We start from the raw sequence: 13779 nt of genomic DNA, 5'->3' as shown, positions 1-13779 counted from the left end.
GATGAAAAATACTAATACTTACTGGCAAAAATTAATAGCATGTCGTTTTGAATCCAGCATATGTTAATGAATCAATGATTCACTGGTTTTGTAACTTGGATCAACCAAGTCATTAAAAAAACATCTGACTCAAACGAACACAATCGGTAGATCTTTTCAGTGAACAACTACTTAAACTTGGGTCCTCACACAAAGCCTTCAACTAAATTATATGCTGTAATTCAACTACTTTTATGAGTAAAAGTTTTTAATCATTTGACAGCCATAGTCTCCGTTCACTTTTTTTTATAATGAAATGAGTGTACAAAAAGAGAGCCATATAAATAGACATTATTTAAACTGTTCCTGTAAATAAAAAAAAAGGGTATACCTTTAAGTAAATGTTTTAAATGTTATTTTTAGAATATAAAGGAAAACTCAACAGGGCTACACTACACAGCCATGTTGAATAATTTTACTAAGAATACTAATAATAACAACAACAACAACAACACATCCAGGTCCATCACTTTTCTCACATTTTATTGCACAAGACTGCTCAACCACATTTAAGGCGGTCATATCAAAACCTAAATCAGGACTTCCAGCGACTACCATGAGACAGTTAAGTAAAGCTGAATACACTGGTGTTCACCCTCTGATTTAATACAGATAGCAGGATAAACAGAGCTGGTTATCAAACGTGTTTCACAACTAATGACTTTGTCTCACTTATTAGTGACACACAACTGCAAGTAACATTCTGCTTGTCTTACAGCAAATACAAAATATTAAATTAACACAAAAACTAGATAAAGCATTAACCCAAATGTGTTTATTAACACAAGAGTTGGAACCGTGAAATATAACAGTAGATGATGTCACTGTATTAATCGCATGCATTTAGATCTATCAGCAGGGGGCGCTACAAACAGAGAGCGAGAAGGAGATCACTAGCACAAGTGTAGGCTTAGTGTGTGTACTGTTAGGTAACTGTTCCTGTAAGTGATGTGTGTGTGTGTGTGTGTGTGTGTGTGTGTGTGTGTGTGAGATAATATTTACACAAGTCTTCATGAGCAAGAAAGAGGTTGTGTAAGTTTGTGAGTTTAGTGCCACGTTGTGTAACTTCTCCGTTTATGTGTCTGAGTGCGTTTATGTTTGTGTGTAGCTCATGTGTGTTACGTTCTCAAGTTGCCAGGGGGCCCAAGCTAAGCTCCACATGATGTGTGAGCCAGATGGCCTCACTGGTGGCTTCTCCCTCCTCAGTGGGTCTGATCGGAGCAGCGAGGTTCCGGAAGTCATGTCGGAGTTTGAAAGCGACTGTGACATCACCCTCCTCCCTCTGCGGAATCACTTTGATGAAGAAACCAATCTTGTTTGACTTTCTAAAGGCCACCACACTGAAGATACAAGAGGGCAGACTGTTCGTGAATAGTAAAAACACAGGAACCGATGATATCAGATGATTAAAAGGCAGACATCCCAAGAAAAAAAAAAAGACTAAATGCAAGACTTCAAAAGCATTTGTAGCATAATAGTGATTACCATAGAAAATAAATTTGGCTTTCACCTCAAAAATAAAACTTAAACATGCTTTATTTACATTTTTAACTTGAAATATCAGTTTCAAAATCATTCTGATGTATAATATAACGAATAGCTTTGGTTTCTTTACCACACACCCCCCTCAAACATCTGTTCTAGGAGTTAGTAAGTTTGATAAGTGGGTACGGAATTCCACAAAAAGGGTGGACAGTTTTACGCCTACAGTATGTACAGCTATCCACTGTAACTACAACAGTGATATACTACAATCATGGCCAAAAGTTTTGGAAGTGACAAATTTTGTTTTGCAAAGTTTGCTGCTTCAGTATTTGTAGATTGGGACTGAGATCCGGGGAGTTGCCTGGCCACAAATCCAAAATTTCAATGTAATGATCTTCGAGAAACTTCTTTATCACTCTTGCTTCATGACATGGTGCTCCATCATACAAGAAAATGCACAGATCATCACCAAATTAATCATGGATCACGACACGGCTGAAGTCACTCTTGCAGGTCGTTTTGATACCATTCTTATGAAAGAGCCCACTGCCTTCGTTGAAAAGCAACCGTAGTACAAATGGATTTTCTCAGGATGACTCGACACAGGGCACATGGTAGCATTCAGCTTTTTTTCCCTAAACAACTAATTTTTCTAGATTGCCCAAACAGTCGAAAGGGAGCTTCATCAAATTAAATCATTTTGCACCAGGCTTCTGCTTCGTGTACTTCCTGCAGATTTTCAGTCTGTCCTTGGCATTTTTCTTGGAGGCAAGTGGCTTCTTTACTGCCCTTCTTGACACCAAGCCTTGGTCTCACTGTTCGTACAGATGCTCTCACACCTCCTGAGCAAGCTCTGCACTGCTGGAGACATGATTCTGTAGCGGACTCCTCAGGAGGAGATGTCCTGGTGCTTGCTGGACACCCTGGGATGTCCTGAAGACTTCTTCACTGCAGTCAAACCTCTCTTCTTGAAGTTCTTGATGATCTGGTAAATGGTTCTTTCAGGTGCAATATTCTTTGTTGCAATGTTTCTTGCAAAGCGACCATTGCAAACAAGAACACTGAATGAAAGCATTTCTTCCCTCCCTTTATAGCAATCAGTCTGCTCTTACAATCTAATTAGTATGATAATTATTAACCTGGCTAGTACTCATTCACACTTTCTCATGTGCTAATGATATGATTGATCAATTAATGTCAGCTGGTAATTTTGTGTCAGGATGAACATTTTTTTGTTAAGTGTTCAATTTTTTGGCCAATGAAGCTTTAAGCAATTATTTAAAATGTATCTGATCACTCTACACAATGAACTCCACAACAACTTAAGCAGCAAACACAACATTTCTCACCGCCAAAGCTTTTAGCCATAACTGTATACTAAACATAACTACACAACAATATTTTTTTTTAAGCATAAACAGAGGTTAATCTAAAAAAGTATCCCAACTTCAAAAAGAACAGCTTGGAAAATAAATCCTATAGCTTTGTATTTGTGTTAAACCACTTATATTTAACCTTTTAAAACCTTTTAAAACACAGACCCAGATTACTTTGCATTGTAAGCACCTTAACGCTAACCACAATTTCTGATTTGAAACAAAACCCGGGGTTTTATTATATTATTTTTATTTTATTATTTTCTGTGGTAATCAGCATTATGCTGCATGCACGGTTGATAATGCTTTAATAATGAATTTAGTTTGACATTTTCTAAACTGATTGTGGTAGGAAATTGCAGAATTTCACAGAATGGATTTAAATACAGCTATAGTTAAAGGTGCTGTAGGGAACTTTTGCAAAAAAATATTTTTTACATATTTATTAAACCTGTCATTATGTCCTGACAGTAGAATATGAGACAGATAATCTGTGAAAAAAATCAAGCTCCTCTGGCTCCTCCCAGTGCTCCTATTGCCATTTGCAGAAAGTCATGCGCTCCCGGTAAGAAACAACCAATCAGAGCTGCGGTCCGTAACTTTGTTTGTGTTCAAAATGTAGAAAAATGTATATAATAAGCGAGTACACTATGAATCCATTTTCCAAACCGTGTTTTTAGCTTGTCCTGAATCACTAGGGTACACCTATAATAAGTGTTTTTAATCAGACTATTTTAGATTGCTTCGGGGATACCGCGGCGGAGTAACCCAGTACCTTTGTGATTCTTCATAGACATAAACAGAGAGAAGTAGTTCCGGCTACGATGTTCTTCCGCAAGACGCAAGAAGTTCTGTTTATTAACTGCTAGAGCATCAAAAGTTCCCTACCGCAGCTTTAAGGGGGTCATCAAAAGTCATAATTTACATACCCTTAAGTTGTTTTAAACATATTTCTTCTGCTGAACACAAAATAATATATTTTGAAGGATGTTTGTAACCAAATAGTTGCTGGTTGCCACTGACTAGTATGGAAGTCAATGAGGAAAAGCAAGAGGTTGGTTACCAACATTCTTCAAAATGTGTTCTTCTGAGTTCAGCAGAAGAAAGAAAAGTCATACAGTACCTGAAAGCATCATCAAAATACCCAAAAAATATTTCTGGAACTAGGGGTTTCACTTAGTGAATGACTAGGGGCCTTTCGCACCGCCGGTGCCTTTTTATAGTACCAGAACTAACTGTGGAACTACCCACTTTTGGGCATTTTCACACCGCCGGAACTAGGTACGATTTTAGTACCAGACTGCCTTTTTCGAGAACCAAATTAGCTCCTACTCCGGAGCAGGGTCTAACCAGCACAACTGGTACTAACCTTGACGTAAGCAGACATTGATTGGCCAAACACGTACGAAAACACCCTCACCTGCCACAATTTAAAATGCCGTGTAACATACTGTAAACACTCAAAACTCAATTTATTTCACAAGTATGGTAAACAGCAATAAATGTACGAATGCTGAAGTGCAGGCACTTGTAGCAAATGTAGCACTGCCACAACAAAGACACAGCTGCGATCATAGCGTCCTCCATCCTCCTGTAGTTAATGTTTTTCTTCTTTTTTTTCGTTGTTGAACACCACCCACAAATGACGTCGCTGTCGACCAGCTTACGTCACATCCTAGTACACACTGTCAATGCAAATACAACCCTTTAAATGTTACTGGGAAACAGTTCGCGCAAAATCGTCCCAGTACTTCAGTACTGTAAATTTAGATCTGGAACTAAAGTGGTGCGAAAGGCCCTACTGATGTTCAAATTCAAAGCAGATTACATGCAGCCCTACTTAGTATTAAATAAATGACTTTGTATCACTGCAATCTCATCTTCTTGGTAATAAATTTGCTAAACTGGTTTATCTGCTCTCAGTATCCATCAGCAGAGGTGGTTCTTACTCTGGGTCATCCTGGAAACCTTGAGGTTCTGCCAGTTCATCATACTCAGCGGCCGCATCTTTCCCTGCCAGGACCAGTTCCTTTGAGGGCACCAGCACCTATTAAACAACAATATTTCATCATAAGACCATGGGGGCACTACACAAGGCAATGACGCACTGCAGCACATTTATGGTGAGGCTGTAATGACTATCATTTCCTCTGCAGTGGCCCACTCAAGGTTAATAATGTCTGTCTGGAGACTGAACTGAGTGGTTGTTGTTGGAGAGCCATGCTTCAGCTTCAGCTCAATCTAGATAAACACACCTGTCCAATGCAATAAACAACCACTAGCCATCGTTACTGGACATATACACTTCTTAAAATTCCTTATAATTTAAATGTACTGTTAAAGATATAGGCTCAGCTGTAGTGTTTTACCTTAGCAGTGCTGTTAATATCATCTGGGTCTCCTTCTTCACAGGTGTACAGAGACACATGGGTGATGTTCTCCACCGGGTTGGTCAGGGTCAGCAGAACCTGACTCTCCTGTATTACAACAAAACACTACAATTACTTACAAATGAAAAAAAAAAATAAGTCAATAGATTAAATGTCAAAGAAGAGTAACCAGACTAAGCCTCAAAAGACTTGACTTATTTACAATTTATTAAAAATGGAACACAAATAAATAAACTGCATAATTTGGGTTAAGTGTCCAAGCATTACTCAAACTTGCCTTCAGGTGACGCAGGTTTGGAATGGACATGATTCTCACTTCAGGAATGTAGCTCCTGTAAAGAAGAAGAAAAAATCGTTAGTTGGTTCATTTCATCAAATATACGCTCTAAGAACAGCAAATGAGAGAATTTAGGTCACAATCACAGGACTTACACTGCCACAAGCTGGATTTTGAACTTTATTGAAGTTGGATTAAATTCTGGTTTACTCAGATTGTGCTCACATTTCTGAAATTAAAGGATGAGGAACAGTAATTAACAGCACTTTTAAAGTGGTATTTAACAGTTTTGCACATTAGCTCACAGGAATTCAATACAAATATGAACTCAAAGAGCTTATAATTTTATATACATTTGTATTTTGTGGATTAAGAATTTTTTTGTTCTTTAAAATAAATTAATGCTTTTATTTAGCAAGGATGCATTGTATGTTTCTGGAGATTGGAGTAACCAACAAAACAAATTATAAATCATTCTAATATTCTGATTTGGTGCTCTTATTATTATCACTGTTTTATTAGAATGATTTATTATATATTTTTTCATGGGTTACTCCAATGTCCAGAAACATACAGATAGTCTCAAACATACATTATGGGGAAAAAAAAGGAAAGAAAGAAATACAATCATATCAGACAGGAAAGTAATTATACCCAGTAGAATAGGGAATTAGGGGAGATTATTAAAATATAATTATTTCTGAAGGATCATGTGACACTGAAGACTGGAGTAATGGCTTTCTCAAAATTTAGCTTTGCCATTACAGGAATAAAATTACTTATTAAAATATACACTATATTGCCAAAAGTATTGGTGCACCCCCTTCTAATGAACAGGCAAGGTTGAAAAAGTCAGTTAGTGTGGAAGAACTTGACTGGTCTGCATAAAACCCAAGTCCTAATGCCAGCTGAACACCACTGGTGTGCCTTTAAATGCAGACCTCGAGCCACAAACTCATAACCAAACACCACTGACTCGTACGTATGGGTACAGTCATTTAGACACTTCCTAACTGTTGCAACTGATATGGAAATACAAATTTTATGTACATGAATTATGTTTCCATCTTTGTTGCCACAATTTTGGAAGTGCCTTTTTTTGTTCTAAAGAAGGGGATGTCCCAATAATTCATTGGTGTTTGGTAATGAGTTTTTGGCTCAAGGAACCTCATTTATAAAGCATGTGCATGCTTAAATCCACGTCAATGCTTATATTTATAAAAACTGGTTTTGACGTGGAAAAGTGCTTAGTGTCACATCAGGGTCTGAGCAGACATACACATACATTTCTTGACGGAGTATTGCAAGTTTTTTTTAAAGAAAGCTGTTCTTGCAGCTTGCTGCATATTAAAGAATCTGGATGATGACTGGTGATCTTTTACATTTAATGACATTAATTAGGCAGAGAGCTGAAACAATTCATTTGCGATTCACTGATTTCACATCTGAAAGAGAGATGCACATGCGTTTCTGTGCATATCTTCATTTTATGAATCACACATATGCATATTTGAGAGATGATTGTAAGATCCATTTTAGGATGTTTCTGCACAACATTATATAAATGAAGCCCATGTCTGCGTTTAAAGTCACAGCAGAGGTGTCCAGCTGGGATTAGGACTTGGCTCTATGCAGACCTGACACAAGTTCTTCCACACTGACAGAATCAATCATTTATTTTTTAGCCTTGCCTTGTACACAGATGCATTGTCATGTTACAATAGAAAAGGGTCCTGTCCAAACTGTTGCCATAAAATAAGAAGCAAACAATTCCCTAGAATATCTTTATATGGTTAAACATTAAGATTTGTACTCATGAAAATTACTGAAGTAGTCAAACCTGTTCATTAGAAGGGGGCCAATACGTTTGGAAATATAGTGTATTACAATGTTTTTTTTATTTTATTTTTTTTATACAGGTTACATAAGAGACTCCTTTCAAAAAGTATTTGTAAAAAAAACTACAGAATACAAACTTTTGCATGGTAATCTATTTAAAAGAAAATCAGGCTGAATTATATCAGCTCAGTAATTCAATGGCAGCTTCCTGAATGGCTTTCTTCTGAGTGAAAGAGAAGCTGTGGATGTATTAACATACCCTGCATCGCAGAGAGCGTTTCATTAGCAGGTGCTTGTGTCTGGGGTGCAGCTGTGAAGCTCCTGCTGGCTGAAAATCAGGCTGTAGCAGCCTCTGACGAAGAGTCGTTACTGCATTGAAACACAAGTAACATTTAAAATATGCATCTTATAACCACGTCAATAAGATCTAGTCACGATCGCCTACGGACAGCAAATTTTGGTTCAACTATATCAATTTCCATTCTTACACATTTGATCCTGAACATGCAACCTCCAAAATCAGTCTGGATATATATGGCTGTGCCTATGATTTCTGCACTACAAATGGTATGAGATTTAAATAGTAATGAAGTAGTATTACTGCGTGAAGCAAGGATGAGACCAACCTTCAGGAAGGTTGACGGGGCGAGTGTAATAGTCTTCAGGCAGGGGCTCCACTTCATCCAAAGCCTGCGCTGGCTCTATAGTGATCTCCTTCTGGTCCTCCCCTTCTTTTAATCTGAAAATAATACATTATCATATAGACAAAGTCCACAATAATTTTAAATGTGATGAATCAATTACATTGGTACTCAACATAATTAAACCTGCCTTTAAACACCACTAAGCAGAAGGATGTACCATAACAATTGTTTTTGAAAGGCAATACTCACGAAAGGCCATACAGGGCACTGATTGGGGCTCCAGATCTCTGTCTCTGTAGTCTGGTTCCCAGTCCATACTTCTCCTTTCAGACATAAATACAGACCACTTAAGTCTATGATAATAAAGAGCTATTGTAGGTTTAAGGTACAGCTCATTATTATTATTAGACGAATGCTAGTGTCAAAGTGTTTGCTGAAACTGTGCATTTAGTAATAGTTAACATAGTTTATACACAAACATTTGCTTTCCAAGATTGTCCAACTGATTGACTAAATGATTGATTCTGGGTGAAATCTCGTTCTAAATCTATAAAATCAAATAAGTCTGCAGCTAACATCATTAATAAACTCCAAACATTAATAGCAGCCAACCTTGACTGTCCCATTAAAGATATCGCCTGCCAAATACAAAGATTCGATTGTGCATAGAATTCCAAGTAGCAACAGTGAAGCTCATGTGATCAGCAAAGTCATTTAGTAACAGATTAGACATGCTGAACTGATGGAAGGACTTGGGGGAAAGAAAGAACTTCTTAGTGTTTATGTAAGAATTGTGGGGAAAAAAATACCACTCACCACCACGTGAATAGTGTGTTGCTGGAGAGGGGTATAAAACCAAAAATATCAGCGTGCACAAGCAAAGAAAAGGAGAGAGACAGAATCAAGTGAAACAAATGCATTCAACCAAACATTAAAGTGGCACAAGGAAACAAGGATTGCATTAGTGAACAAGACATGCAGCTCAAAGTGATGTCAGTAACCAGTCACGTATCACAGGGTTAGAAAATAAACCATTTCAAGCCTTCACTTCTCCAAATTCAGTGCATCCTTGGTTAAAACAAAAGCTTACTAACCCCAGACTTTTAAACTGTAATGTATATTTTTTGTAGTCACGTCAAACCATGCTAGGTTTAGTAAACTTTTGCCAGTTTTGATGCAAATTTAAAGTAAAGATGATTTTAGTTTAGTACAAAATGTGCAAAAAAAAATTTTTAATTTATTGCACAATTTCACAATTTAAAAACATAAATAATCACAACACAAAACAGCAGTACTTAAGTGTAACTTTTTAGTATTTCGACAAGACTCTGCCCAAGTTTAGACTCTAGACAAGACAAACCACACCCATTTAGTGCTTACTAAATGGAAAATAAATGTTAGGTTAGAAGGGTGTTTCTAGACACAGTGGTGTGAATGTTTACCGAGAACGCCTGAGGCATGAATGGGCGTCTTCGTGCCAGCTTCTTCCTGTCTCTCTCCAGCTTCTCTCTCTGGGCCAGCTGCTGGTAATACTCAATCAGCTTGTTGATCTATATAGAGATAATAACTGATCTGTCAGCAGCTTGAGAAAGTCGGATGGAAAATGTAATATAAATAAATGGAGATCTTGTTTTAGACATACCCTCTGAGTACAAGGGTTTTCTGGTTCCTGCCATCCTCCACTGGCTAAAATATAAAATTAACGATGTTTACTACAATGTGCATGAAGATTAAACTGTTCTAACCAGAGAAAAAGTGACAAGTAAAATGTCCTCAATTACAAAATTACAGTAAGTGAATGCATCACTTCTAGTCCGAATATTACAAGTTTTTCATGTATATTTATAGTATGCATAAAATTAACCCACATAAATACAACAATGATCTTAAACCATTAAAATTAAACCAAAATAACTATCTTTGATTAAATAGGACAGATTAAAGTTCAAATCATCGGAGTTGCTGATGAACCAATACAGACACTGGTACATATATCCACATCAAGGAAGTGCCAGGACTCACCCACAGATTTGTCAGCCATGCCTACATCTCTTGAAGTCCAGCGACAAAATCCACAGGCCAGGTAGTAGGCCTTCTTCATTGTGGTTTTGGTTGGGTCATCAGGCAGTGGTGCTGGGATGTTGGTGGCCCGTGTGGAGAGGGTGTGCATACAGCATGGACAGTCAAAGCAATTGGCACACCTGAAACCAGTGGATCACAAAGCTTTCAATAACATTACGAGGAAACCCAATCTATGAGACCTGATATATTATCAATCAGTTAATTTAATAAATGTAAAAAGTGCAGTCTCAAAACATACAAATATGGCAAGCATGTAATTAGTTAATGACAAATGCCAAAGTACAGATGATGTTAGATGATTGCGATTATTGCCCGTTATTAATTCACAAGCTTGTCAGATATTTAGCACAGATGCGGCTCACCTATTCTTCTTGAGCTTGGCCTCAGCTGAAGGCATGTTCTCCAGACAGCTGGGACAGAAATGGGAATCGACCTATATAACAGTAATAACACCAAAAATAATTATAAGACAAAGCAAATGTGTTTTAGCTCAAGGTAACTGTATAACATGTATTGGAAAGTACAGAAAGACTAAATGGAACTTCGTCATTGTACATGAGGTAAACCTCACACATTACTTAAATAACGTAAGATAAATAAATAAAAATAGCCCAAGCTCTCTGTACAGGGTGTGGTAGTGTTTATGCCTTCAAAATAACACGAAAGGCTGCTGCAAACATTGTTTTTATGCAACACATTGAATTCAGAACCTCATTATTTTATGTACCTATGCACATAATGGAAACGAACGAACAACAGATATTTAATTTCATTCAGAATTCTTATAATGTTACTGCTTTTAGCTCGTCACATCCAAGGACTATAAAAATAGGTCAGATCCCTAAAAAAGTGGGTGGTGCAGAAGTTAACTGACTGGTTACACAGCCAATTGGATAGCTCTATCGCCGTAAAATGTATGACAGAAGGATAAACTAGCCAATCACAGAAGCAGAATTCGTTCCACTTCTAATGATAGGCGGTAACAACACTGTCATCACTAGCCCGTTAGCTTGCTCTTAGCATTGCTAACTTCTATTGTGTCAACTGATGTCACACCCCGCGGTACTTACTTCGTGTGACACGCATTCCAGAGATCGCAGCTCACTGCAATATCGGCAAAAATACAGCTGAGAGAGCGGAACTCGAGCTTTTTTCTCGCCTCGGACGAGATAAACAACTTTCTCTGGCTGCAGCAACGTCGCCATTTCTGACTGAGTTCCTGCTGCCTACGTAACGATCATGCGTCACCGTACGTGTTCTTCTTCTTCTTTCCAGTTTAACGGCGGTTGCCATCCAGCTTACTGGTGTATTATCGCCCCCTTTCTCCTCCGGAGTGGTCAAGTTGCAGTTCGTAATTTATTTGTAGTCAAAATTTGCAAATGTAATATAATAAGCGAGTACAGCATGAATCCATTTTCTAAACCGTGTTATTGGCTTGTCCTGAAACACTACGGTACACCTATAATAAATGTTTATATTCGGACTATTTAGACTGGATCGGGTCGGTACCGCTGCGGAGTAGCTCAGTACCTGCGTGATTCGCCACAGACATAACAGGGTAGCTCCAGCTAATGTTCTCCGCGAGATGTATTCAGTTATGTTTATTAACCGCTAGAGTGCTAATAGTTACGGACTGCAGCGTTAAATCTATTCGCTTTCCTACACTTACATGGCACTGACTTAGGCCCTTCACATAAACACACACACATCATAGTTTAATTATCCATTAAGTCCTGTTGAAAACTCCTGCTTCCCTTAAAAGTTTAACCAATATTATACTCTGTGTCCTATGTTTAGTAACCCTGTTAATGTGATCTCCTGCACCCTAATCTCCCTCAGTTTATTCTTCATCACCTGCTGTTTAATATCTCTTACAAGTCATGAGTATGTGCTCCACTGACTCCTCTTCTTGACATCACTCACACAACCGTATCTGGTACTTCCCTGGCTATCTTTAGTGTTTATTCAGTGAACAGTGTCCCAGTCCAACCCTACCTAGTCATCACTGCGTCTTCTCTCCTATTTTCAGTTACCACCTATCCTCTTTAACATTTCTTCTGAATTTTCCTCTCTATCCCACCTCTCTGCCAACTTTTATTGAATTTTCCCAATTGCATTGCAATGATTGCAAAGCAATTAAAGTTGCCATCATCTCCTACTGCATATACCCCTAATTTATTAGATGTTCTTTTACTATTCCTGTTCTTTCCCTGCCCAAGCCCTGTTCGGTCTCTGTTTTTCAGCGCTGTCTGCATAAATCTGTATAAAAATTCACTATAATTTCCTCCTACTTGATTATTAAATATGCTTTTTAAATGAAATTCTTCCTCTGGTTTCCTTTTTTCCTCAAGCACAAACCAGTCTACCTCAGGCCATGTAATCTTCCAGGGAAATCTCTGGAAAAACTACCATATAGGGCTTATTTGCAGATTAAACAACTTCTAACTCTTTTGATACTTTGTTTCCTATTCGACCAAAGTTTTCCTTCAAATTTCTTCCATCGCCAGCAATCCTGCAATACTGCTTTTGTGGGATGAGAGTCATTATGTCCCTGCGATCCATCCATTAATTGAATGAATCCTTCTTAATTTTAGTGGAAATTCCCCCATTTCCACTTGTATGACAAGTTTTGTCATACACGATCACCTTCTTTCCACTTTTGTGTCAATAGCGCCTATGCTGTCCATTCAAAACATATAAATAGTCTTTGGTGGATGTCTTAATGAACCTGTAGCTTAGTTATGATTATGCTTACACAACCAAAAATTATGTTTGTATGTCCATTTGTTTGTATTTTTCTCCATTGAATCTCAGTCAAGTCATAGCTATGTTTTATGCATTTACCATTTTTTCCCATTCACGAGAATCAACATTATAGAAACTGCTTATACAGAATATAAAGTTAAGTCAGTATTGTGCAAAAAATCAAAAGTAATTTGTTCTGCACACACTATAACAGTTGAAATAGCAGGCATCTGTTTCTGTTGACATAGCAGCTGCACTGCAACCTCTTAGATTATATTCATGTTTAACATAATTAAATGTTTAATATCTAGTTTTTCCAAAATATTTATTTTGCACTTAATGTTCTGATTTTGCACATCCTTAATGTATCATTTACATGTTGTTTTTATCATATCTCAGTAAAAAATAACAATTAGGCCTATATATACAGTATATGCTAAATGTATAAGACCAAGTTTAAAATGCTGCATAAGATAACAGCGCTTGGTGTTTTTGCTACTCTGACAGCTTTCATAATTTAGATAAATAATAGCTGAAAGCTGCTGCTTAACTGTACATAAGCTTATCCTTTGATACTCTCAGAAGCTTAACATGAGATTATCAGAAGCTGCCTGCTGCTGTATAGACTATAAAGCAACCAGTATGTGCAGGTGCAGTGCAGTGCCATGTGAGCTAGTAAAAGGAAAATTATAAACATAGCCAGAGTGAAATGCAAAACTGGGACTTCATTGCTGTAGGTCTTTATACCATTTAAGATTTATGGGTCTGTGAAGAGGGACCTACAGTAATCTACAGTACCTACAGTAGTAATGAGTCAAGGTGAGTAATAATAAATTGTCCTTTTTCGTCATTGTGTTGAATAAGAAAGGAATAATTTTTGGCACCTATGAAGTGAGAATGCT

The 13779-nt window shown here is 37.5% G+C and overlaps 1 protein-coding gene across 2 annotated transcripts; it reads right to left on the bottom strand.

Moving 5' to 3' along the window:
- Positions 1-495: 495 nt before the first annotated feature.
- On the bottom strand, positions 496-11389 carry LOC113071451 (dynactin subunit 4-like). 2 transcript variants are annotated; one of them, XM_026244811.1, is made up of 14 exons: positions 11203-11389; positions 10495-10565; positions 10073-10251; positions 9693-9736; positions 9493-9600; positions 8867-8887; positions 8300-8373; positions 8033-8145; positions 7666-7775; positions 5723-5796; positions 5568-5622; positions 5270-5377; positions 4850-4947; positions 496-1379 (listed from the first exon to the last, which is right to left on the bottom strand). In XM_026244811.1, exons 1-14 carry the CDS (start codon positions 11335-11337, stop codon positions 1166-1168), a joined length of 1404 nt encoding a protein of 467 aa, XP_026100596.1. In that variant the 5' UTR covers positions 11338-11389; the 3' UTR covers positions 496-1165. The 2 variants fall into 2 exon arrangements, with proteins under 2 accessions (XP_026100596.1, XP_026100597.1); XM_026244812.1 differs by lacking the exon at positions 8867-8887.
- Between the last annotated feature and the right edge of the window lie 2390 nt (positions 11390-13779).

Source organism: Carassius auratus, unplaced genomic scaffold (genome assembly GCF_003368295.1).
Source record: "Carassius auratus strain Wakin unplaced genomic scaffold, ASM336829v1 scaf_tig00007321, whole genome shotgun sequence".
In the NCBI taxonomy this organism is placed as follows: domain Eukaryota; kingdom Metazoa; phylum Chordata; class Actinopteri; order Cypriniformes; family Cyprinidae; genus Carassius; species Carassius auratus.
Note: the sequence above shows the minus strand (reverse complement) of the source record. Positions and strands in the feature narration are given on the sequence as shown.